General features: G+C 43.7%; 1 protein-coding gene across 1 annotated transcript in view; it reads left to right on the forward strand.

Moving 5' to 3' along the window:
* The window catches only part of SLC8A2 (solute carrier family 8 member A2), a 164,349-nt gene that overhangs the window by 15,984 nt on the left and 121,389 nt on the right, over nucleotides 1-26,976 (forward strand). Inside the window, exon 2 of the mRNA XM_073641625.1 lies at nucleotides 9,784-11,619. Within this exon, the coding sequence (XP_073497726.1) occupies nucleotides 9,869-11,619 (1,751 nt within the window). The 5' untranslated portion in view covers nucleotides 9,784-9,868. The remainder of the gene's footprint in view (nucleotides 1-9,783; nucleotides 11,620-26,976) is intronic.

The following is a 26,976-nucleotide window of genomic DNA, read 5'->3' on the forward strand; positions in this document are numbered from 1 at the left end:
AAACGGGAGATGGTTCCTTCATGATCTGTGTTATTCCTAGATTTTCAAGACAAGTTCGTCTCAGCTACATCTGATTATTCTCTGCTTGTTGTAATATCAGAGGTATTTTCATGCCGAGCGGTTCATATTCATTTCATAAATAAAAGGAAAGTGCACGGGTCCTATTCATTTCATAGGGATTTAGATAGATGGCAGATTGCACAGTTTTGCATTTGATGTCGCCCTGCACCTGTTCCATCAGGATCAGATTTTTAACAGAACGAAAAAAAAAAAAATCCCTTATTTTCTTTACAGTATTCAGTCTGGTAATAAACGTGTATCTATAAAAAAAAAAATCTGTCTGTTAAAAGGGGTCTGTCCCCCCCCCCCAAAACGCTACCTAAACCTTTTATAGTTACGTAGGAGACTTATCCCCTATAAAAATCTTGCCTGCAGTATAAATTTTAGTGGTTTTATTGGCATAAAAACTATATATTTCATATGCGAATAAGGGGGCTTCGATGCACCCTTTGCATGGGGATGAGAGCCGGCAATGATACTATGTGAGCGTGGCTGCAGTGTCCGTGTGGAGGTGTGCAGAGCCGCTCATGGAGTTCAGTGCTGTCTGCACCCTCACATGGATACTACAGCAGCGCTCACATAGTGTTATTGGCGGCTCTCATCCTTGGCTCCTGTCTGCAGCTGCCGCTCAGTACTGTACTGCAGACAGGAGCCAGCGATGAGAGCCATTGATAAAACTATGTGAACGCTGCTGCGGAGTTCCCTGGAGAACTGTCAATCAAGGTATGACAGTGCTCTGTATGCAAATTGAGAGGGCGTAACAGTGCACTGAGCCCTTGGCCACACCAAGGGTACCCCGATGCCTCCTCATTTGCACACAAAATAGTTTTTTTTTAATGCCAACTAAATTGGTAAAAGCTATACTATAACTGTGATTTGTATAGGGGCTAAGACCCCTCATAACTATAATGGATTTTGTTAGCTTTTTAGTGGTGACAGATGCCCTTAAAAGAGGTTGTTCAGAATTAGGGAAAAAAAAAATCTACTTTTTTCTCTAGAAACAACACCACTCATCCCCATGGGCTGTGTCTGATAATGCAATTTTGCACAATTAAAATGAATAGGACTGAGCTGCAATAAGTGGCGCTGTTTCTGGAAAGTTTTGTAGCAGACATTGCTCACTGCACAGTGAGGCTATGTTCACAGGGAGTTTTTTTTTTGTTTTTTTTTTTAGGTGTTCAAAAATGAAAACTTTTTAAAGCAGAAACCTTTTTAGGAAGTTTTTCTTTTTTCCTGGTTTGAAAAGTTTTAGAAGAGTTTTCTCCTAGAAGAGTACTTTGCAGACTTTAGATTGGACAGTGCCTAATTTGGAGAGGTTTCCTAGAAATGCAAAAGAAGAGATTTCCAAGTGTTTTCAGAGGAGGATTTTGGAGAAAATCCTCTACAAAAAAAATAACAAGTTCTCAAAAATCTCTGTATGAACGTGTCTTACATGTCAATGTTGGAAGAGGTGTAAAATCTGTCTTGCCGCTCCAGCCCGGTACATCCATACATGGTGGCCACATCTGGCCATGAAAAGGAGCCACATGATTACTTATCTTTTCAAAATCATACAGCCACAATCTTTTCTACGCTTATCCCTTTGTTTTGCTGTACGCTGTTGCTGTATATACTTACATCACTATGGCGGGTATGACTCATGTGCTGTGAATGGAGTCTTAGCCTCATCATTAGCGTGAGCTACAGATGGCTGCCTCCATTCTCCCTTTTCCCATTTCTATATATGATGATTACTGAAAAAAAGGCAGAATATTATATAAAGTGTGAATAGACCCCTGCATAATCATCCTCCAAAATACAAGCTAAAACCTCATTCACACACTGCTTGGGATCCATAATATGTCAATGGCACAAATCTGTAAAATCTAAGTTCTTCTCATGAGTGTACATAACTGTTATAACTGCTGACATCAACTATCCTGGAAAGTAGGAAAGGCTCCCGAAAAAGAGGAGATCTCAAGAATTTCTGAAAGAGTTGGCAAATCTCCCGGGCACAAAGATTCCCAGGACCCTTCTCCAGCGTTTACAAGGATAACCCATGGCAGGCAGACCAGGGCAATGAGAACCTTCCCAGTTGGCACTCAAGTGCCGGAATCCTGGGCGCCACTTATGATTAGTAGGTCATCCCAAGAGGCGACCATTGTGCCGATATTTGAGCTTCGGCCATGAAAGTTTGCATTGTCCTGGTCCAACTGGCTAACATGGAGTATCAACATAGACAACAGAGAAGGGTCATGCTAATTTTTTTGCTCAACTCAAGTTTCTGTTATTAGACAGAGACCCGGTGTACCATCGCCCATTCGCAGGGTGTGAAAGAGGTGTGAAGGGGGCATGAAGAGGCATGGAGATGGTGTAGAAGAGGTCTGCATGGACGTGAAAGAGGCATGGAAAGGATGTAGAAGAGGTCTGCATGGATGTGAAAGAGGCATGGAGAGGGCGTAGAAGAGGTTTGCATGGGCGTGAAAGAGGCATGGAGAGGGTGTAGAAGAGGTCTGCATGGACGTGAAAGAGGCATGGAGAGGATGTAGAAGAGGTCTGCATGGACGTGAAAGAGGCATGTAGAAGAGGTCTGCATGGACGTGAAAGAGGCATGGAGAGGATGTAGAAGAGGTCTGCATGGATGTGAAAGAGGCATGGAGAGGGTGCAGAAGAGGTCTGCATGGCCGTGAAAGAGGCATGGAGAGAATGTAGAAGAGGTCTGCATGGACGTGAAAGAGGCATGGAGAGGGTGTAGAAGAGGTCTGCATGGACGTGAAAGAGGCATGGAGAGGGTGTAGAAGAGTTCTACATGAGTGTGAAAGAGGCATGCAAGGGAATGGCCTGAAAAAGAAGACATGGCTAAAGTAAAAAAGCTTTGTGCTGTGATCATTGACGTCCCAGGAGAGCATCCCAAAAAATGTCTTATGTATGGTCATCCTATAGATGAGCGGTGTAAGAAATCCCTTCTCGTATGTGTATAGACCAAATCATATTCTGACGTCCCGTGTCTGGGTATCGCCTCAAAGTAGATAAGGTTACTTAGCATAAGTCTAAAATCCTGAAATAAAGCCCCAACTCAAATATAAAGGCGTTGTACACAATTAGAAAAACAAGGCTGCTTTGTCCTGCAAACAGCGCCACACATGTCCAAGTGTTGTGTCTGGTATTGCAATTTCACCCCTTTTATTTTAGTAAAACTGACCAATTTCAGTATGTTGGATGAAGGTGGTGAGAAAATCACAGCAAATTTTGATGGTAGCTAATGAACATGAAGTTTATTCCTTTGTAGGTGGCTATGACCACCATCTACCACAAAGCCCAGGGACATCATATTGTCTTAGGTGTTAAAAGGGTTGTGCACTTTGGATGACAATATATATACAGTATATACAGTGGGGAAAATAAGTATTTGATATGCTGCTGATTTTGCAAGTTTTCCCACCTACAAAGAATGGAGAGGTCTGTAATTTGTATTGTAGGTACACTTCACCTGTGAGAGACAGAATCTAAAAATAAAAAACAGAAAATCACATTGTATGATTTTTACAAAATTAAATTGCATTTTATTGCATGAAATAAGTATTTGATCACCTACCAACCAGCAAGAATTCTGGCTTTCACAGACCTGTTAGTTTTTCTTTAAGAAGCCCTCCTACTTTGCACTCATTGCCTGTATTAACTGCACCTATTTCAACTCGTTACCTGTATAAAATAACACCTGTCCACACACTCAATCAATCACACTCCAACCTCTCCACCATGGCCAAGACCAAAGAGCTGTCCAAGGACACCAGGGACAAAATTGTAGACCTGCACAAGACTGGGATGAGCTACAGGACAATAGCTTGGTGAAAAGGAAACAACTGTTGGCACAATTATTAGAAAATGGAAGAAACATGGGCTCCATGCAAGATATCGCCTCGTGGGGTGAGAATGATTTTGAGAAAAGTTAGGAATCAGCCCAGAACTACACTGGAGGACCTGGTCAATGAGCTGGAGAGAGCTGGGACCACAGTTTCAAATGTTACTGTTAGTAACACACTACGCCGTCATGGATTAAAATCCTGCTGGGCACGCAAGGTCCCTCTGCTGACACCAGCACATGTCCAGGCCCATTTGAAGTTCACCAGTGACCATCTGGATGATCTAGAGGAGGCATAGGAAAAGGTCATGTGGTCAGATGAGACAAAAATTGAGGTCTTTGGCATTAACTCCACTCGCCGTGTTTGGAGGAAGAAGAAGGATGAGTACAACCCCAAGAATACCGTCCCAACTGTGAAGCATGGTGGGGGAAACATCATACTTTGGGGGTGCTTTTTTGCAAAGGGGACAGAACAACTGCACCATATTGAAGGGAGGATGGATGGGGTCATGTGTCGTGAGATTTTGTCCAACAACCTTCTTCCCTCAGTAAGAGCATTGAGATGGGTTGTGGCTGGGTCTTCCAGCACGACGATAACCCAAAACACACAGCCAGAGGGCAACTAAGGAGTGGCTCTGTAAGAAGCATGTCAAGGTCTTGGAGTGGCCTAGCCAGTCTCCAGACCTGAACCCAATAGAAAATCTTTGGAGGGAGCTGAAACTCAATGTTGCCCAGCGACAGCTCCGAAACCTGAAAGATCTGGAGAAGAGGAGTGGGCCAAAATCCCTGCTGCAGTGTGTGCAAACCTGGTCAAGAACTACAGGAAACGTCTGACCTCTGTAATTGCAAACAAAGGTTTCTGTACCAAATATTAAGTTCTGTTTTTCTGTTGTATCAAATACTTATTTCATGCAATAAAATGCAAATTAATTATGTAACAATCATACAATGTGATTTTCTGGTTTTTATTTTTGGATTCTGTCTCTCACAGGTGAAGTGTACCTACGATAAAAATTACAGACCTCTCCATTCTTTTGTAGGTGGGAAAACTTGCAAAATTGGCAGTGTAGCAAATACTTATTTTCCCCACTGTATATATATATATATTTTTATTTTACTTTAATGCATGGATTTGGGACTGAAAATATTTTTTTCAATTGGGTTTAATTTAAAATTTTGCACCGTCTGGCTTAACAGGATCTTTGTTTAATTAATAAAGCGCACCTGTCAGCAGGATTGTGCTTAGTAAACCACATACACTGTCAGGTGGGCGCCATTATACTGAGTAAAATGATACCTTTGTTGATGAAATCCGTACAGTGGTTCTTTTATAATCTTTACTTTCATTTCTGACATAATGATATGCTCGTGCTCTGGTGCTCTCATTATGTATTCATATCTCTGCCTTGTGACAGGTCACTGTCCTTTCACTGACCCGCTTACTATTTTACATACTGACTGTGTAATTTGTGTCAGAAAGTGAAATTTACATTCCCCAAAATGGCCACGGCGGGCCAGCGCATGCACAGTAGCATTTCTCGTTTGCCGAGAGATGCTGCTGTGCACGCGCGAGCGCCATTTTGCTTTTGGAAAATGAATTTGGGTGCAGCAATATGGCGCCGCGCATGCGCAGTAGCATCTCTTGGTAACCAAGAAATGCTACTGCGCAAGCGTGGGGGCCATATTGCTGCAGGCAAATTTCTTTTTCCTCTAGCAAAATGGCGCACGCGCAGACGCTTGGCTACTGCGCACGCACTTCACTTAGGTACTGCGCACACGCGGGTGCTTAGCCACTGCGCACGAGCAGGTGCCATTTTGCTAGAGGAAAAAGAAATTTGCCTGCAGCAATATGGTCCCCTCCACCAGCGCAGTAGCATTTCTCGATTGCCGAGAGATGCTACTGCGCATGCGCTGGCCGCCGCGGCCATTTTGGGAAATGTATATTTCACTTTGTGACACAAATGACACAGTCAATATGTAAAATAGTAGGCAGGTCAGTGAATGCACAATGACCTGTCACAAGGCAGAGATAGGAATACATGAATACATAATGACCAGAGCACATGCATATCATTATGTCAGAAATGAAAGGAAAGATCATAAAGAACCACTGGACGGATTTCATCAACAAAGGCATAATTTTACTCAGTATGACGGCGCCCGCCTGACAGTGTATGTGGTTTACTAAGCACAATCCTGCTTTAAGCATTCAACTTTGATGTGGTCATAAGTCAGCTGAGAGAAGCTCAGAAAAAGACAGATATGAGTAACAAACTCTCCTTACAGAAGGAGCTCACTGATGGACCCTCAGTTAACTCATTCTGCAGCCAGTAATAGACAGTAGAATACAGAGGCTATAGAAGCCTAATGGTGCAACGTTTTTAATGAAACTCAAATTATAAAAAAAAAAAATATTTTCAGCCCTAAACACATACATTTAAGTAAAAAGAAATTTCCCAAAAGGTGGGCACCTCCCTTCATGGAGATACCAAACATTGGTCATCAGATGCAACAAAGGAAGTCAGGAATTACAAGACTGGGAAAGAAATGATGAAAGGGGTTTTGATTAAAAAGAAATGGCTTCCTTATTCCAGGAGTCCATGTTTTGTGCCTGGTTCAGCTCCATTGGAAAGAATTGGGCTGAGTTGCAATGCCACACACCACCTGTGTACAGTGGTGGCGCTGTTTTTGGAATAAAGCAATCCCATTCATTGTAAACTCATATCTTGATATCGAAAAATTTGAACATTTTATGTAAAATGTAAGATATAAGCCCAGCCCACCTGTCATAATAGGACCTAGTGTTCTTTCTCTTAGCCCCAGGGAGGTAGGGCCTAAATAAAGCATTAATCATATTCTTTCCTGCCTTCTGCCAGCCTCTCCTGCTGCCGATCTCATCCATGTGCATTGCTAAACCAGGAGACTCCCAGGGGCTCCTCTTGTTTAACGGCATGAAACCCATAGCACCTGCCGCTGGATTCCTGTACGTCGCTGGTACTCAGGGGGGGCAACGCGTTTCAGAGCGTTCCCAGAGGTTGGAGGTATATAAATAGTGCAGACATTAAGTCTGTCCCTGTTTCTCATGACCCTTGAGACAGCAGCAAACAAAGGCTTGGCACAGCGTGAGGTGGCACAGCGTGAGGTGGCACAGCGATTACATGTAAACTACACAAACAACATGGCCCTTCTGTCACACAACCATTATTTTTACGCTTTCCTCCACTGCAGCAGCCACATTTATCAGAGGTTGTGATTACTACGAGCCATGACTGTTTTGTTGCAGACAGGGCCAGGCTAGGACTGGTCCACGGGGAAACAGGTGAATCCCCCGGTGGGCCCCCTACAAAGGCAGCATATCCTCATTAATTTAACAAAATGCTAAATTTTTGAATGAGGGTAATCCAGCTGAACAGTGGCCCCCCAGAATCAATGTTACTGGTGGGCCCTAAGCAGCCGCCAACTGGACAGTCCCTACAATCTCCTGGTCTGCTTCTTTTGCAATCACGTTTTATTCCGATACGTGTGCAAGATTAACAGAATTTCTGGATTACTGGACCGATATTAAAGGGGTTGTCTGGTGAAGTGAAAACAAATTATCACCTACTTACAGGATAGATGAAAACTTCCTGACCGGTAGAGGTCCAAATTGTTATCCTTGACGAGCACTTTTACTAAATGGAGGTGGGACGCCATTGATGGAGCGCGGCACTCGACAGCCCCATAGAAAATTAATGGAGCCGCTGTCGAGCATGTGCACAACCGATCCATTCTATCGGATAAAAGCGTACAGTTCTGCTGATCTGTGTAGGATCCAGTGGTCGGACCTTCACCAATTAACAAGTTGTCGTCAATCCCGTGGATAGGTGAAAAATTGTTTTAGCTGGACAACTCCTTTAAATAGTATTTTAAATGTCAAGAAAATAACTCCCCCTGCATCTTTAAAGGGTATTCCAATCCCATAGTATGGGAGTGCCATAAATGTCAATTGATGTATGTCCCATCTTTACTCTCAATACAGTCCCATCTTTAAATGTAGAGGTGGCTGTGCAAGAGCATCGCTCCGTTCAGTTCTATGGGCGTTTCAAAATACTCAACCTCACGTGTTTGGCTAATTTTGTAACTCCCCATGGAAGTGAATGGAGAATGCCCATTCCACGTGTCTGTTCACAGTGGCTAAAGATGGGGCCCCATTTTTTACCTATTTGAGTCCCACCAGTGTTGTAACTTGAAGCTCTTGGGCCCAGATACAATCTCTCCAACACTGTGGCGTAACTTGAAACTCGTGGGCCCCAAGGCAAATGCCGCAAGTTTTTGGGACCCAAGGTGTGGTTTGTTTGCCCTAATCTGCTTCTCCTGTCTGTAGGTGCATGTTTGCCCTCTGCTACCCTTGCCATACTTGTCCCAAAATTTCAGATACAGTTTTAGCAAATACAGCCCCAAAAGGGGCGAGGTTTATTGTGGATGTTACAGGATGGGACATTGTAAGGTGCCAAAGGCAGTAGCTGCTGGAGAGCTGCTGCTTCTCCACACCCTGGCACCCCACAAACAAACAGTGTCCCAGTTCATCAATGTTGTGCTGTGTACAAGGCAGTGCACTCACTTTCAGGCCGGAGGCCTTCTCTGCATCCACGTCCTCAGTTTCAGGATGAGCCGCGCACACATCAGGGGACACGCGGTTCGTTATAACAAGTTCAACTTTACTGGACAGTTCAGATACAACAATCTTTAACACCCAGTTTTGGGCACAGCACCCTCCAGTTCCAGTTTCATCAATACAGTACATTTCAACTCCTACTCACATGCAGCTCAGACAATTCTTACGCTTGATCCTCCTGTCAGACCCAGGGATTTCCCATCCGGACCCACAGCACTCCTGAGATCCGCTATTTTTCCCTCACGTGGTTCCCCATCCGGCTTCCTCTGAATGGAAGGGAATAAGGCACACTTCTCAGTGCCTAGTTTGTGCAGTAGGCCCCGGACGTTACAGGAAGGTCCACAGGAAATTCGGTACGACCTCGTGCTGTTAGAACGATATGTACTCAACATGCCTCCAGCCCACTGAACCTGAACATCACACAAACCTTTCAATAGCTCAGACTGACTAAACCAGGAAATGATTCCCCTTCTTGCTTGACCTTTTCCCCTTCTTGCTTTCCTCATCCCCTCCTATGCTGGACTGGTCCCAAACATTTAACTGTATCTGTTCCTGTAGTCTGTTGCTGGGATAACCTAACCTTTCACTTAAATTGCAGCACACACCTTGCGTTACTTTCCTACATTAACACTATTCTAACAATACTTATACTATACCTATCACTTATACACTAATAGACGTACCACGGCCTATCTGCCCTAATGTTCCTACCCCTGAGCTGAGTGAGCCAGGTTACCTTAGGCATTATCAACAGAGTACCCACACAGCAGCATCAGTACTTATAACACTCTATGCATTTTACATTATACCATCAAAACACAATACAATCGCATGTCAATATTCACACCCATCACAACGTCACACCCTTTTTCAACGTAAACATCACTTTTCCCCTAATACTGCTGTTGGTAATTATGCCCCTATAAATGTCCTGTCTATAGAGCAGGCGGAAAGTGGAGACATTGGTTGTGGGTGAGAAGCCATATGGATCTACAAGGATCTCCTGGTGGTATTTTTGGGGGGCCTCCTTAATCCAAACTATCTTAAAATGTCTCTGTTCCCCCTCACAACCAATCAGAACGCAGCTTTTTTTTTTCTTCAAACTACACTGGTAAAATGAAAGCTGTGCTCTGATTGGTTGCTATGGTTAGCGAGATTTAAGATCGTATGCAGAAATGACAGTTAATAGCTAAGCAACTAATGTATGTGTCTTTATTTATTCTCATAGGCATCTTCATCCCGAACAACCCTAAATCCAACATCATCCTGCATAAGGCCTCCACAGGAAATAATTAAAAAAATAAAAATCAGCCATGGCAAATGTCCTAAGAGTGGGAATCTTTCTGCTGGTATCTATACTGGTATCTGCCACCTCCTCAGAAATATCAGAAAATGGAAACTGCACTGCTTCGCCGGTTGCTCAATGTCAACCAGGGATACTGCTCCCAGTCTGGAGCCCCCACAATCCGTCAACAGGAGACAAAGCCGCCCGGGCAGTGGTTTACTTCGTAGCAATGCTTTATCTCTTCCTAGGGGTGTCTATCATCGCTGACCGCTTCATGGCCTCCATTGAGGTCATCACATCTCAAGAGAAGGAAATCACATTGACCAAACCGAATGGAGAAACCAGCGTGGCCACCGTGCGTATATGGAATGAGACAGTTTCCAATCTCACACTCATGGCACTAGGTTCCTCTGCTCCGGAGATCCTCCTTTCGGTTATTGAGGTGTGTGGTCACAACTTTCAGGCGGGTGAACTAGGGCCAGGAACCATTGTGGGTTCTGCAGCGTTTAACATGTTTGTAATTATTGCCATTTGTGTCTATGTGATTCCCAATGGGGAGTCCCGGAAGATCAAGCACCCAAGAGTTTTTTTTGTCACAGCAACCTGGAGTATCTTTGCTTACATATGGTTGTACCTCATTCTTGCCGTTATCTCTCCAGGTCGTGTCCAAGTCTGGGAGGCATTGGTCACTCTCTTATTCTTTCCAGCCTGTGTGATCTTTGCATGGATAGCCGATAAGCGTCTTCTCTTTTATAAATATGTCTATAAGAGGTACCGAGCAGATAAGCGTAGAGGTATCATCATAGAGACTGAGGGGGAGTTCCCCAAAAGCATAGAAATGGATGGCAAACTGGGGGCATCTGCCGTAATGCCAGCGGAAACTAAAGAACCCGGACTACAAGATAGCGCGGCAGCGGCTGCTGAAGCCAAGGAGCTCGATGAAAGTCGTAAAGAGGTCATACGCATCTTAAAAGAATTGAAGCAGAAGTACCCAGAGCGTGAATTGGACCAACTGGTTGAAATGGCAAATTACTATGCTTTGTTGCACCAACAGAAGAGCAGGGCCTTCTATCGTATCCAGGCCACACGCATGATGATCGGTGCAGGCAACGTGTTGAAGAAACATGCAGCTGACCATAGTAAGAAGCCAGCCAATCTTCAAGAGGTGACTTCTGAGTCTGGAGAGGAGAACATCAGCAAGATCTTTTTCCAACCCTGCAATTACCAGTGTCTGGAAAATTGTGGATTTGTGACGCTCAACATTGCGTGCCAAGGAGGAGATGGTGGGAGCACATTCTACGTGGACTACAAGACGGAGGACGGCTCTGCCAACGCAGGTTCCGACTATGAATATAGTGAAGGAACCTTGATTTTTAAACCCGGAGAGGCCCAAAAAGAACTTAAAATTGGTATAATTGATGATGACATCTTTGAGGAAGATGAGCATTTTTTTGTAAGACTCATGAATTTAAGAGTAGGGGATGCCGAAGGAATGTTTGAACCAGATAATGAAGGGCATCCCAAAGCACGCCTGGTCTCTCCGCTCATTGCCACAGTGACAATATTGGATGATGATCATGCTGGAATATTTACTTTTGATGAGAAGCTCATTCATGTTAGTGAAAGTGTTGGCGTCCTGGAGATAAAAGTGGTTCGTAATTCTGGAGCAAGAGGAACTGTGGTTATACCATATCGGACGGTAGAAGGTACTGCACGGGGAGGAGGAATTGACTTTGAAGATGCCTACGGAGAACTGGAGTTCCAGAATGATGAAACAGTGTAAGTAGCCAATAATATATATGTATATATTGCTAATAGAATTGAGCAAAAATATTCATAGGACCTTGGAATAGCGAGCTCATCAGTAGTCCATGGCTGCAGGACCGAGTGACTGTTTACTCCTCCACAGTACCATCCCCAATCAAATGTCTGTGCATGGAATTGAAACCTAAATAGAGTTCTGCTCCAGCTCCCATGCACGGGAGGTGGCTGGAAAAAAACATTGAAGGAGCTGCAGTTCTCAATTAGCAGCTCCATCATTGTTCATATCAGTGGGAAGTAGGTGCGGTCAACCCCCCACCGATTATGAATTTGTGAGATGTGAGTACTCCTTTAATAATGTGCAAAACTTGTGCTCCTTGCATGTTTAATGCTCACTTTGTTATACTACAAGGCTCCACAGATCCACTATGTGTACGAATGAGGATGTCAATCATAACGGGGGGGGGGGGGGGGATTATTTAATTTTGTTACCCTTCAAGTGTCCCCCCACAAAGTAATCAATGGTGTCCAAGGTAGAACTGGAAAAGAAGAGAAGAGAGCTCAATGTTTAACATACTGTATATCTTTTATAGAAAAGGCTTAGTTGATTTTAAAATACATTACTGCCATTAGTCACATGTGCTTTATTATGTTTAATGTGACTGAACGTTAATGTGTGCGCCTGATTATTAAGATCATTTATTTGTAATCATGAATCGTATGAACCTTCGCAGAAAATTATGTAAATGTTCTTCAGATCAGAACGCTTTATGGCTCATTCACATGTAGGGTTATGATGAGTTTAATTATAAGAATAATGACCTCATTGATATTGGGGGAATAATAAAATAGCCCCATCCTATTTACTATTAGACTTTTCTGTTCTATTGCTCAATTGGAACATGTAAATGGTTTGTATCCCAATTTCCAGTCACATTATCACAAAACTAACCAAAGCGTCCAACCCTCTCAAGGTCCAGGTCATAGAAAAAACAAGACGGCATGGTTTTATTATCATAATTAAGGTACATTAAGATGTGCTGTTGCTGTGTATAACTAGACCATTATATAGGGCTTTCTAGTTGGAGGACTGGCAATCAGAACCTTTCCATGGAGAATATAACGCTGTCCATATGCCCTATAACAACATCTTAAGACCTCCAAAATGGGATCTCTCCATTCTGGCTCATAGATTTGTAGTCTCGAGTGGGAGATATCTTCTGTAATGTTCTTTTGCTGAAATAGGGAATGAATACAGAGGTTGTCTCCGTGAGTCTAACCCATGAAAGCCTAGCTCCTCTCAAGACCTTGAAATTCAAGACAAAAGTGAACTTAGCTACTTTCAGTTTTCTCTTTCCTCCCAGGATTGAGGAGTTGTATGTGGAGTTTTCACATAAAATAGCACCTTTAGCCATAATTTCGAAAATAGTTTCTGTGAAATTGAGGGCTGCAGCAGTCTACATCCCATTCTTTCCCCCTGAATGTGCCTCTAGATTCCAGGGCTCCCACCAAAGAAAATGTTTGAGGAGCATTAGTTACTAGGAAATATGCCAACTCTTGCAGTAGTCTACTTTTTTTCTGGTAGCCTCCTAAATGTTCCAATAGATCTGGCAAATACAGTTATATGAAAAAGTTTGGGCACCCCTATTAATCTTAAGCTTAATGTTTTATAAAAATTGGTGTTTTTGCAGCCGCTATTTCAGTTTGATATATGTAATAACTGTTGGACACAGTAATATTTCTGCCTTGAAATGAGGTTTATTGTACTAACAGAAAATGTGCAATCTGCATTCAAACAAAATTTGACAGGTGCATAAGTATGGGCACCTCACCAGAAAAGTGACATTAATATTTAGTAGATCCTCCTTTTGCAAAAATAACAGCCTCTAGTCGCTTCCTGTAGCTTTTAATGAGTTCCTGGATCCTGGATGAAGGTATTTTTGACCATTCCTCTTTACAAAACAATTCCAGTTCAGTTAAGTTTGATGGTCGCCGAGCATGGACAGCCCTCTTCAAATGATCCCACAGATGTTCAATGATATTCAGGTCTGATGACTGGGATGGCCATTCCAGAACATTGTAATTGTTCCTCTGCATGAATGCCTGAGTAGATTTGGAGCGGTGTTTTGGATCATTGTCTTGCTGAAAGATCCATCCCCTGCTTAACTTCAACTTTATCACTGATTCTTGAACATTATTGTCAAGAATCTGCTGATATTGAGTGGAATCCATGCGTCCCTCAACTTTAACAAGATTCCTGGTGCCGGCATTGGCCACACAGCCCCAAAGCATGATGGAACATCCACCAAATTTTACTCTGGGTAGCAAGTGTTTTTCTTGGAATGCTGTGTTTTTTTGCCGCCATGCATAACACCTTTTTGTATGACCAAACAACTCAATCTTGGTTTCATCAGCCCACAGGACCTTCTTCCAAAAAGAAATTGGCTTCTCCAAATGTGCTTTTGCATACCTCAGACGACTCTGTTTGTGGCGTGCTTGCAGAAACGGCTTCTTTCGCATCACTATCCCATACAGCTTCTCCTTGTGCAAAGTGCGTTGTATAGTTGACTGATGCACAGTGACACCATCTGCAGCAAGTTGATGCTGAAGCTCTCTGGAGGTGGTCTGAGGATTGTCCTTGACTGATCTCACCATTCTTCTTCTCTGCCTTTCTGATGTTTTTCTTGGCATGCCACATCTGGCCTTAACAATAACTGTCCCTGTGTTCTTCCATTTCCTTACTATGTTCCTCACAGTGGAAACTGACAGGTTAAATCTCTGAGACAGCTTTTTGTATCCTTCCCCTGAACAACTAGGTTGAATAATCTTTGTTTTCAGATCATTTGACAGTTGTTTTGAGGAGCCCATGATGCCACTCTTCAGAGGAGATTCAAACAGGAGAACAACTTGCAAGTGGCCACTTTAAGTAGCTTTTCTCATGATTGCATACACCTGGCTATGAAGTTCAAAGCTCAATGAGGTTACAAAACCAAAAAAAGTGCTTTAGTAAGTCAGTAAAAAGTAGGTAGGAGTGTTTAAAACAAGAAAATGATAAGGTCAAATTTTGTTTGAATGCAGATTGCACATTTTCTGTTAGTACAATAAATCTCATTTCAAGGCAGAAACATTACTGTGTCCAACAGTTATTACATATATCAAACTGAAATAGCTGTTGCAAAAACACCAATTTTTATAAAACATTAAGCTTAAGATTAATAGGGGTGCCCAAACTTTTTCATATAACTGTATGGTATTACTTGTCCCTAACTTCGCCATTGAAATGCCACAGGCAGGCACAGGGACAGCTAAATCAACTGTGCCATGTGAGGTCACCTAAATGCTCCTTATATCTCAGCTTCCTACTGTATATGTAAGAGAGGGCTACCAGTGGGAGTCTGGCAGCTCTTAAAAGAGCTTCCACAGATGGGCTTTTACGCAAGTCACTCCATCTAGCAGGTCCCAATGGAACCCTGGCTTTCACCCAGAGATCAGGACTTACGCAGGGCCCCCTGGGTTGAGACCATGGAGTGGTTGCTGCCAGTGGAACAGGCTGGCAGAGGACAGTTAGAAAGCCAGGTCAGTACCAATAGGCCAGAATCAGGAACAAAATTGCAAGGCAGTTGGGTAGCCTAAACACAAGCCAAGGTCAGGGACAGGAATAGCAAACTACGACAGAATAGGGCAAAGAAGTGAACCAAAGTCGATAACATATATAACTGGCAAATATAAGCAGGGAGCTAGGAGTGTAGTCAGCCCAAGGCTCAAAACAGAAAGTTAACAAGACAACAATATTGAGGAATTAACCCATAAGTACCTGTCTGGAATGTATCAGAAGTCTCAGAATGCTAAACAGTGCTGCCCCGAGCAGCTCGTAATGAAGATGCGGCGCCGCCTAGGAAAAGAAGCAGAAATATAGATATGGATGCTATACTAGACCTCTGTGACATGGGGAAAACATCCATATAGAACTGTTGTTAACTCAACCCAGATAGTTTTTACTTCCCTTGGGGGAAAGATTATGTTAGCTGCTCTAGCGCGGTGTCTAAATATCTTAGCCGAGGTACAGTGGCTTGTTGCACCCCCTCTGCTCCCAGGATGAGAACATGACTCCTCGCACATCTCCAACTCTACCCGTCTTGGCGCTTCAGCCCAACCAGGAAATAGCTAAATATTCCAGTTTATTCACTAGCAACATGGCAACTCACCTGAAATGATGAATGCCTCCATGGTGGATTAAATTTAATTTGGAATGTGAATAGTGCCAAAATTTTAGTCTGCCATGGATAGACGCCACGAGCACAGTGTTATGACAGGCAGATGATATTATATTTAGAGGTGTTTGAGCAGTTCTTTTATAATAGCGTTCCCCTGGGAGGATTATGTGTTGCTTTCAGGAAGAGTTAATTACCCTCTAATCCTATTTGTACATCAGTCAGAAAGGCGGTAACAGACAGTCAATATTTAGCCATTATACCCAGAGAACTTGGCCAGTTTGGAGTAACATCAGCCGAGTCTAGAGAGGATGAAATTAAATCTTCTCTCCCACTGCAGAATGTCCAACTTGTACAACACAGTCATTAATTGCTGGGGGTCGTAACGTGATTCAGGCAGGAACAGGTTAAAGCTTTTACAAAATCCCCTGGGATTCCAATTCTTGGTTGGTAAATGGACAGTTTTGCAGTTTATGTGAATGTGGTTTACGGTCAGGGAATGCACCAGTGCACTAGGCCCATCTCCAGCACGTCTTCTCCTGCCATGGATATCTGTTGCCTCTCAGTCCATGTTCTCAATTTTCTTCACGTTTGTCGGTCTGGCCAACTACGGAGCTTATGTTCTGGTATATAGCTTCTATTTATGGATTTTTTTTTGCTTAGTCTCTCCTGATATTAAAATATATTTTTTACAACACTCGTCAGTTTCTACACCTTTTAACACCTTGACATGTGGTGTCACACCTGCCACTTAGAGTTGGGGAAATCGATTTGCCGGACTTTCATCCATCGGCCAGGTCAGTGCTCTGTGACCACTGGGCGGGAGCTCTGTGAATCTCTTTTTACCTTCTAGGTACTCCCGTGTCAGGAATCAAGGAAGGCAAGAGATTGACGAGCCGTCTGTCCAGTGGCCAGACACTACTGACCTGGCTGATGGATCAGAGTCCCACGAATCGATTTGCCGGACTTTCATCCATAGGCCAGGTCAGTGATCTGTGACAACTGGATGGAAGCTCTGCGAATCCCTTACCTTCTAAGTACCCCGAGTCAGGATTCTGGAAGGCAAGAGATTGACGAGCCTTCCATCCAGTGGCCAGAGACTACTGACCTGGCTGATGGATCAGAGTCTCACGAATCGATTTGCCGGACTTTCATCCATAGGCCAGGTCAATGATCTGTGACGACTGGATGGAAGCTCTGCGAATCTCTTACCTTCTAAGTACCCCGAGTCAGGATTCTGGAAGGCAAGAGATTGACGAGCCTTCCATCCAGTGGCCAGAGACTACTGACCTGGCTGATGGATCAGAGTCCCACGAATCGATTTGCCGGACTTTCATCCATAGGCCAGGTCAATGATCTGTGATGACTGGATGGAAGCTCTGCGAATCTCTTACCTTCTAAGTACCCCGAGTCAGGATTCTGGAAGGCAAGAGATTGACGAGCCTTCCATCCAGGGGCCAGAGACTACTGATCTGGCTGATGGATCAGAGTCCCACGAATCGATTTGCCGGACTTTCATCCATAGGCCAGGTCAATGATCTGTGACGACTGGATGGAAGCTCTGCGAATCTCTTACCTTCTAAGTACCCCGAGTCAGGATTCTGGAAGGCAAGAGATTGACGAGCCTTCCATCCAGTGGCCAGAGACTACTGATCTGGCTGATGGATCAGTGTCCCACGAATCGATCAGTCAGAGGTTCCTAGCAGGAGAGTTTCACATCATATATTTATAGTCAGGAGCTGCATACAATATTCATGTATATATTCTAACTAAAATGGGCATCATCTCTAGTGAGAATGTAATAAATTATAGTATATTATGTAGGAAGCTCTTATATTTTGCAATTTCCTGGGTTAATGACTCAGAAATGACAAGAGATTAGTGTTAATTTATGTATGTTTTTACCTTTCGTCTGTGCATTTGCGGTCAAGGTGATGTGTTAATTTTATTCTGCAGGTCAATACGATTACGATGATACCAAATTTGAAGAGTTTTTTTTATGTTCCACCATTGATGCATAAAATAAATTTTTTTTTGTACCACTAGTTTCTGAAAATCATGACCATGATCATTTTTAACAGAGCTGTGTAAGGGGTTGTATTCATTCTGTGGATGAAATGATACCTTTCTGGGAAACCTATGACTTTTTGATCTCTGTTTATACTTTTTTTTTTAGGGGGAAAGAGGCAAAATGTACAAAAAAGCAGCAATTCTGGCAATAATTTTTGGGTGGCTTTTTACCAACATTATTTTATAGCTCATGTTGGGAAGGGGCAATACCAGTTATGTTTACCACTGTGCCGAAAAAAATGCTAGCAAACTCTAAGTTCAAGGTGCTCGGATTCTTCAAGGTTGGTGTCTTCAAGTAAGGCAATAGGGGAAAGGAGCAGGATTGTAATCCAGCACCAAAAAATGTTAAAATACCAAATTTATTTAAAGAAATCCATTAAAAAGATACCTGTGTTAGGAATCGTGGCTAGCAGGGAGTGGCTGTCTGGGGATGATTGGGAGGTATTCAATACCTGATCATTAGGCGAGCTATATAATCCTGCTCCCTGCTCAGTGCCTGGCAGATTATTTCAGTTCCATGTGCTGTAGTGGTGAGGGGTGCTAGCATCTGTTGAGCAGAAAGTATTGATGGCCGTCCTTGGGTAAGAATGTTGAAGCTTATGTTAAGGCATGCAAGATCTGTGCCAGGAACAAGGTGCCTTACATCGCCCCAGCAGGGAAACTTCCCACTTTGCCCATTCCTGTACGTCCTTTGTCCCACATATCCATGGACTTCATTACGGATTTACCTGACTCCAAGAGTATGACTACGGCACGGATTATTGTAGACAGATTTTCTAAACAATGCCATTTGGTTCCTTTGGCTCAGTTGCCCAGTGCACAGGACTTGTTATACTTGTTATACAGTATTTGTTCCTTTTTCAGGGGGTAAGATTACATGGGGTTCCTATGAATATTGTCTCAGATCGTGGGTTCCAGTTTGTTTCCAGATTCTGGAGGGCTTTCTGTAAACGCCTTGGGTCGGAACTCTCATTTTAATCTACATACCATCCTCAAACTAATGGGCAAACAGAGCAAACCAACCAGTGTCTTGAGTCCTATCTAAGATGTTTTTTCTCCCATACTCAGCATGATTGGGGGTCATACTTAGCCTTGGCAGAGTTTACCTTAAACAATAGACACCACGAGGGCTTGGGAATGTCTCCCTTCTGTAATCTAGGATTGGAGGGGATGATGTACATCTGGGGGTGTCTGCTACTTTCCATTGTCTCCGGAGGGTTTGGGGGGAGGCCCGTATCCATCTCAAGAAAGCAGGGGATGCCATGAAGAGGCAGGCCGATAAGTGTCGTCAGCAAGGTTGCAAATTCCAAGTGGGGGACAGAGTTTGGGTGTCTACTAAGAATCTCAAGATTAAGGTACCATCTCCTAAGCTCGCACCCAGGTTTATAGGACCATTTCCCATTATTGAGGTTGTCAATAAGGTGGCTTTTTGGGTAGGTCTGCCTTCCTCTATGCGGGTTCCTAATGTTTTTCACAAGACATTATTAAAGAAGGTGGTTACCCCGCTTGTGACCCAGGATCCTCCTCCTCCTATTCTCGTAGATAATACTGAGGAATTTGAAATAGAAAGTATTGTGGACTCTCGTAAAGTTCGGAACTACATTCAGTATTTGATTCATTGGAAGGGATACGGTCATGAGGAGAGGTTCTGGTTCTCGAGAGGTAATATACATGCCAAACATCTCATCGCTGAGTTCCATGAGAGGTTTCCAGATAAGGTGGGTGGTGAGAGCCTGGAGGTCTCTCCTAGGGAGGGTGGCACTGTTAGGAATTGTGGTTCTGTGCTCCCACCTGGGAGTAGAGCAGGTCCAGTGCTGCGCTACTCCGGTAGTAGGCATTGCCATTGTCCTGACCCTGGAGGCAGAGCTACTGCACGTGTACAGAGACTGTCCCAATCTTGTGGGATGTCGCGTTCCGGTGTTGTGGGATGTGTGGGGATGTGGGACGCGGTGTCTTTCACTGATTTCCCTGGTTGTCAGGCAACGCATGACGTTGCTTTGTCTGGTACTAGGCAATGGTGGAATTGTGTTCATTCTGCTGTGCAGGCTATCAGGGAGTGGATATCTGAGGGCTATATAATCCTGCTCCCTGCTCAGTGCCTTGCTGTTTATTGCAGTTCCATGTGCTGTAGTGGTGAGTGGTGCTAGCATTAGGTTTTGCTATCTTTTCAGGGGTTTTCTCCCTTTTCTCTTCTTAGGGTTCTTGCAGAGGTACTCACCTGGTTCTTGACTAGGTACCAGCCATGTCACCAGACGACGCCAGCTGTCCGGCGACAGTGGGCCTGGGAAGGGCTATGCCAAAGTCCCCCTTCCATTTATTGGGAGCTGGATGAAGAGTATTGCCAGCCCTCAAGGGCTCGCCTAGCTGGGCAGCTTGCGCCAAGTGCATCTGTGGCTGCGCCTTTGCTGGTTTGGTGCCAGTCTTGCTGGGTCCCTCTGCAAAGCGCATAACAACATGCAGTAAAAAAAGGGAATCCAAAAAGCATCTAGAAACTTACGCATTTCGATATCTTATTCTGCCAAATAAGTATTAATTTGTTGGAAAAGTAGACTTATGAGTAAGGACTTGCTACAGTCTGAAACGTGTATGTTTTTTTTTAGATGCTTTTTGAATTCCCTTTTTTTAATTGCATGTTTCTTCTAATGGATTTTTTTAAATAAATTTGGAATTGTGTAGTTTTTTGGTGCTGGATTACAATCCTTGTTCTTTTTCCTACTGTCCCGATTGGGACTCACAATCTAAATTTCCTATCAGTATGTCTTTGGAGTATGGAAGAAAACCGGAGACCCCCGGAAGAAAGAGTGCTAACCACTGAGCCACCACGCTGCTGGCTCATATATTGACTATTAGACCTAGGGGTCAATTTTCGCCCCCCCCCAGCTGCCATGACAATGCGTAGTCAACCTTTGTTTGCGTTTCTGGACTGGGAGGTTTAGACCGAGTGGTCTCTGTCTGACTATTTAAATGTAGTGGTTAGCTGCGACTTTAGCATCTAAATGGTTAAACTGCCTGGATCGGGGTAATCTCCAATCCGGGCCGTTGGCACAAAAGCCCGGCTGTATATTACAGCCAACTTCAAATGTTACAGGCACAGCTTCTCTACCCATGCCATCGCCATGTCGTACTGTTATATCATGAGCACTATTTGCTTTCAGTGACGTCATTGTACATCATGGGGAGATGTTAACCGTAGTGGTACAAATGCAAGCAGAATTCCTTTTTAGCATGAACTTGGCAATATGGCTGAAACATCACTGTATTTTTACTTGTGTTTGAGTCAGGCCCTTTTCTGTCCGTCATTGGTTTGAGTTGCAGTGCAATGTGGATTTTTTTTTTTTAGAAAGATCTCCCTCATAAGCAGCTGATCACATCTTGCCCCACACCTAAAATCCCTGGAAATCAGCCGTAATCTGCAATGAAATCTGTCTGCAAGTGTTCAATTTCTTGCAGCTCCTCTACAGGGGAAATAAAGTATTACACGTTGAGCATTCAATATTCTCTCTGGGAAATGCACAGATGTGCTGAGTCCTTCAAAGCAAGACCGGCACATTGACCATGTTCTTTTCCGTGGTGCATGGCCAGAATATTGATATTATATAATGTTTTTCTAGAATCGGCTTCCTTTCAGGTCATCTTTCAGCATGGTCCTCGTCACAGATCCGCCTGATGGATGGCACTCTATGCTAGCCCATGCATTCTAGAAAATAGTGACAGCCGATAGCTGCAGCTGAACAGAGGTCTATCCACCCACCACCACTGCCGATGCAAGACACAGCTTCTTCTTCTTTTACTGCTTTTTTTTTTACCAGGTTTTAATCACCCGACAGGGAGCGTGGGCTGAGTTATTCTGTGTGACTGAGAGGAGCTTTCACAGTATTAATGATGGATGGGTCCTCTAAGCTAACGAGGGATCAGCGAACAATCAGGGTTCAGGCTTCTCACTTCCTCCTAATCCACAGCGTGAATGGGAAATTTGTGCGCCTATTACAGCTCACATAGAAGTGCCAATTTAAAAACACATTTCACGCTTCTATATGTGGTAGAGATAGTGGGATTCTTGCAGCTAGCGCCAAGGTAAATTGGTGCTGTCGGTGGCATACAATCAAGTCCCTGCGCATATTCTGTGCCCTTCACTGCAAAATGATCATTAGAATCCAATTCGCGGCTAACCACTATCCTTGGGTCAAAGAGGCTTGCTCTATTCTAAGGAGGACACCATGGCAGGCACTGTTCTGAGGCCGTGTGGCTAGGACTATGGGTACTGTAGCACTATGCTGCATGGAAAAACCTCCATTAAGTCTAAGCTTCCTCCTCTTTTAAACCTTCTTCTGGGATCAACACGGCTGCATTTACTCAGGTTGACCATTTGGTCCAGGAGATCAAAAATTGGGATCAGGAGGGAAAGATTAGCTCTTTGGGGGCAGATAAATCATCAATTGTGGTTCCCTTTGCCCATTCCCTTCCCTTCGCTGAACATGGGTCTTTTTTCAACCATATTAACTATTTTCTATATGTAACTATGTCTGATAGCACCCTGGTTGGCTATCAGAGAGAACCATGAATGTCATTTTCCAGGACCCACAAGCTGCTTCTGTTTTAAGTTATTGTGGCAGACTCTGTTCAGAGAACACCATGGATAGCCATTTTCTGAGGACGCTATTGCTTACTCTGTTCCTCTGAGGCACAGTAGCTGCCCATGTTCTGGAAGCACAATGGCTGACACTATTAAGAGGCACAGTGGTTGACTTTTATTTTGCAGGCACCATGGATGACCCTTTTCTGTGGGGAACCATGGTGGCCACTTTTCTAGGGCACTCCGGCTGATTCTGAGATACATTGGCTGGCTCTGTTGTTGGGGCACTGCGGACAGCCCTTTTCTGAGGGCTCTATGGCTGGCATTTTTATGGGGGCACAGCAGCTATCACTGTTTTGTGGCTACTGTCACTCTTTCTTTTTTTGGAGCACAGAATACTCCAGACCAATATGCTTGACCCACTTTCTGATACCTAGGGAAATATAGCTACCACAATTCGGGGCAAGAGACCTGACTTTCTTTTCCAGAACATACTGCCTGATTCTGTTCCCAGAATTTTTTTCATACACCTTAGTTGCCATTTTTCATGTGCGCTCTAGCTTACCTTATGCTATGAGTACCTCGATTTACACTTTTCTAGAGGACAGTGACTGACTGCCCTGACGGCACATTATCTGGCACCTTTTTGGGCACCCATTGGCTGCAACCTTTTTTTGGGTACAGCAGCTATTACACATTGGGCTCGTGCAGACTACCATAGATTCTCTCATCTGAGGGAATTGGGTCAATTATGTAAATGCCTTCTGATCAAACTCTGATAAGAATTTGATTAGAGTGTCAGCACACTGTGATTTGATTCTCTCAGATGAGAGAATCGGAGCACACTGAGAGATGAAGATCTTCTCCATTCTGCATGTTAATTGGACTCCACTGAGATATCGTCCGAGCGCGGTTCGATGATTTCCACGCACTCATTGACTTGTGTGGCTCAGTGCAATCAAATTTGGGCATGCAGCAATTTTTTTGACTCTGCCCGAGGAAAAAATTGGACTTGTGTATGGCCCCATGCATGAACATTGGTCCGGGTGTGATTCGATGTTTTGGACCTATAATACAGCTGTTTGCACCTGCCCTTTGGTGTACTGTGGACAGCTCACTTTTAAGGACACTATATCTGGAAACATCTGCAAAATGAGTTCCGATAGGCCATGGACAGGTATTTTTTCTTTTAGAAAAAAATAGAAGAAATGATCGGCCCACCTATCGACGAGTGCACAAGATCCCAATTCCAAAGGAGAACAGTCCACAAACAGAGGTTGATCCAGCACTTCAATAACATATGACACTTTTATTTCATCATTTTAAAAACGTGTCACAAAATGTTTGGACATCATCGGTATGTTGGCAAAAACATTCGAGGAAAAGGTCCCGGAGAGACTTATAGTCTAGGTTGACGCGCTTCGAAGAAATACTTCTTACTCATAACCATTTTTTCTTTTAGTTTTTTTTGGGGGGGAGATTCCCCCAAAAAGAGACTCTACAACCGCCATTCCTTCCTGGCACACAGACCACTCATATCCTAATACAAAGATGTTTCTCCTGATAATACATGAACTTCAGGGGAATTTTCTCTTGTTATTAGTGTGAGGAGGCCAAGACATTTCCTCGTTATCGACCTATTGATTACTAATTAGATTTGTGCTACTCTGTTACGAGGTGTGATAACCATCCTATAACAGGCGATAGCTGGAACGTGAAAGGTCACTGTATAAAAGACCCTAACGATGTGCAACGTATCCGGCAGAACCGAATCGGGCGATGCTTGATGGATCATTCCATAAATCTGCATCCTCATTATTCTAGAAATGATGCTGTAGGAAATGAGACGGCCATCATTGCACTCTGCAAAAAGGAAACTCTCTAATGGAAGGAAGTCATTTAAAAAGGAAACTAGGAATTAAAGAGACTGACAGATCTGTAATATGCATTAACGTAGCTCTGTAGACCTGGAAAGTAGCTATAAGGGGTGCAGAGGTAGCAGGTACCAACAGGTACCTAAGGAAACGCAAAGACTCCTCTACCACATTAGACACCAGGATTAAGACCAGGGGTCTTATTACATATTTTGGGGTCAAAAGATTGAGGTGAGAAATGATTTTATTTACTTGCTTCTGTGTTGACTTTTCTTGCTACACTTACCAAAATTAATTGAGTGTTCTTCTGACCTCATCTACGACCCCATTACATAAGGATGCAACAACAAAAAAAACACTCCCGCTGTATAATATTGCATTTTTCCACAAGCATTAATGACTCCCGTACAATTTGAGAATTCATATGAGGCCACTTCTTGTATTTCTAGCAGAAGAGATCACCTTGACACCTCTCTGCATTCTCGGCAAGTAAACGATGACATAATCACATCCACACATAATATGTTCTCAGATCTGCGCTGAAATCTAATAACGGAGAGAAAGGGGTCGGGACATTACATAAAAAGAGGGAGGTTTATTGCCGGCAATGAGAGAAAAACATGATCAATTATGTCAATTACCATGTTGCAGTCCTTGGAATGAAGGCACAAGTTTCAGTCATCACCAAAAGCCAAGCAAATCTTGATACAGGCAAGTGGAAGAATGGCATTTTATTGGTGAATTACTGATTCTCTGTTTGACTAACATCAATCCAGTAATACTCAACAAGGGATGGAAAAGTAATACCTCGCCAATGCCACTAGGATCTGCTCACTCCAGCAATCCTCTGCAAGGCTCTACAGGTAAAACCTCTGCCAAAACCACTGAAACATACAATTTACAAACTCCAGTAATCCTCTGTAGAAGATCCAGATGAGACACCTCTTCACTGCAACTTCATTCTTGTCCATTGCATCTACTTACTCCAGTAATCCTCTGCAAAGGATCAAGAGAAGATGGCTCTCCATTGCAACAAGCACTGCAGACTATGGGATCTACTCACTCAATTCTCTGCAAACTATCCAGAACAGAGACCTTTTCATTGCTACATTCATGACAGGGTATGACCAATAAGGATTCCCTCTCTTATAATTTCTCCCTCCTCCCCCACCCAACCAACACACAACATTCCTCCCACCAAGTAAAAGCACAGCAACGTAATTCTTTTGGATACACTGACGATTTTGCAGGAAGATTGACAGTCATCTTGTGTTTTTTCCATTTTCTAATAATTGTGCCAACAGTTGTTGCCTTCTCACCAGGCTGCTTGCATATTGTCCTGTAGCCCATCCCAGCCTTGGGCAGGTCTATAATTTTGTCCCTGGTGTCCTTAGACAGCTCTTTGGTCTTGGCCATGATGGAGAGGTTGGAGTGTGATTGATTGAGTGTGTGGACAGGTGTGTTTTATACAGGTAACTGTTATGATCAGCTACAAGCACTAAGGAAAGACAGGAGATCTGTCCCTACAATAGAACTAAGCTGGCTCCCTACGATGTAACGGGGAACCTGATCCTGTGATCTGACCCGCTAAAGTCCTCGACTAGTCTGAACGAAGACCTATAGATGTGAGGAAGGGATCCCTACAAGAACTTGGGACTGGGAGAAAGATGGACACCTCCTAGCGGAAATTGTAGCAGAAATAAGACAAACAAACAACATAGAACATAGAGGTCCGAAGACCTAGCAAAACTGACTGAGAAAGGAACAGAGCACCAAGCTAGCTCAAGAGTAGAAATTACAATGAAGTCCAGCAAGGCCAGGAGGGCGGAGCCGGATTAAATAGGCAAAAAAGGTCATGTGACCAGCAAACTAGAAAAAAACTAACAGGAGAGTTCTAACAGTACCCCCTCTTCTAAGAGGATCCTCCGGATCCCCTAGGCCCGGGCTTATCAGGAAACCTCCTGTGAAACGCTCTGACAAGTCTGGAAGCAGAAACATCATCTGCCCTCACCCATGAGTTATCCTCGGGTCCGAAACCCTTCCAAGCGACGAGATACTGCAAACTCCCTCTATACCGTCTAGAATTTAGGATGCGGGAAATTTCATATTCCCCGTCCTCCACCACCGGAGGAACAGTGGCAGAGGCGTCACCATCCGACACATCAGCTCTTTTCAACAGAGAAACATGAAACACCGGATTAATCTTCCAGGAGGTAGGAACCTCCAACCTAACAGCAGATTGGTTAACTACCTGAAGCACCTTAAAGGGCCCTACAAACTTGGGACCCAATTTTTTAGAAGGAATCCTCAATCGCAGATTCTTAGAGGACAACCAAACCATGTCACCAATAGCAAACGAAACCTCTTGCCGTTTTCTATCAAAGTACCTCTTAGATTTTTTATTAGCCTCCTGAAGATTACCACGCACATCCTTCCAAACTCTCTCCAAATCACCAGAAAAACTCTCCTCCTCAGGCACAGGAGAATGACCCAAAAGACGGATGTCTCCCAGAACAACAAAAAAAAGGCGAACACCCAGCAGAAGAGGATGTATGGTTGTTAAGAGCAAATTCAGCAAGTGGCAGAAACTCAGACCACCCCTCTTGATTGTCTGCCACAAAGCAACGCAAGAACTGCTCAACATCCT

Source organism: Phyllobates terribilis, unplaced genomic scaffold (genome assembly GCF_046119375.1).
Source record: "Phyllobates terribilis strain yellow unplaced genomic scaffold, ASM4611937v1 Scaffold_7__3_contigs__length_470593459, whole genome shotgun sequence".
NCBI lineage: Eukaryota > Metazoa > Chordata > Amphibia > Anura > Dendrobatidae > Phyllobates > Phyllobates terribilis.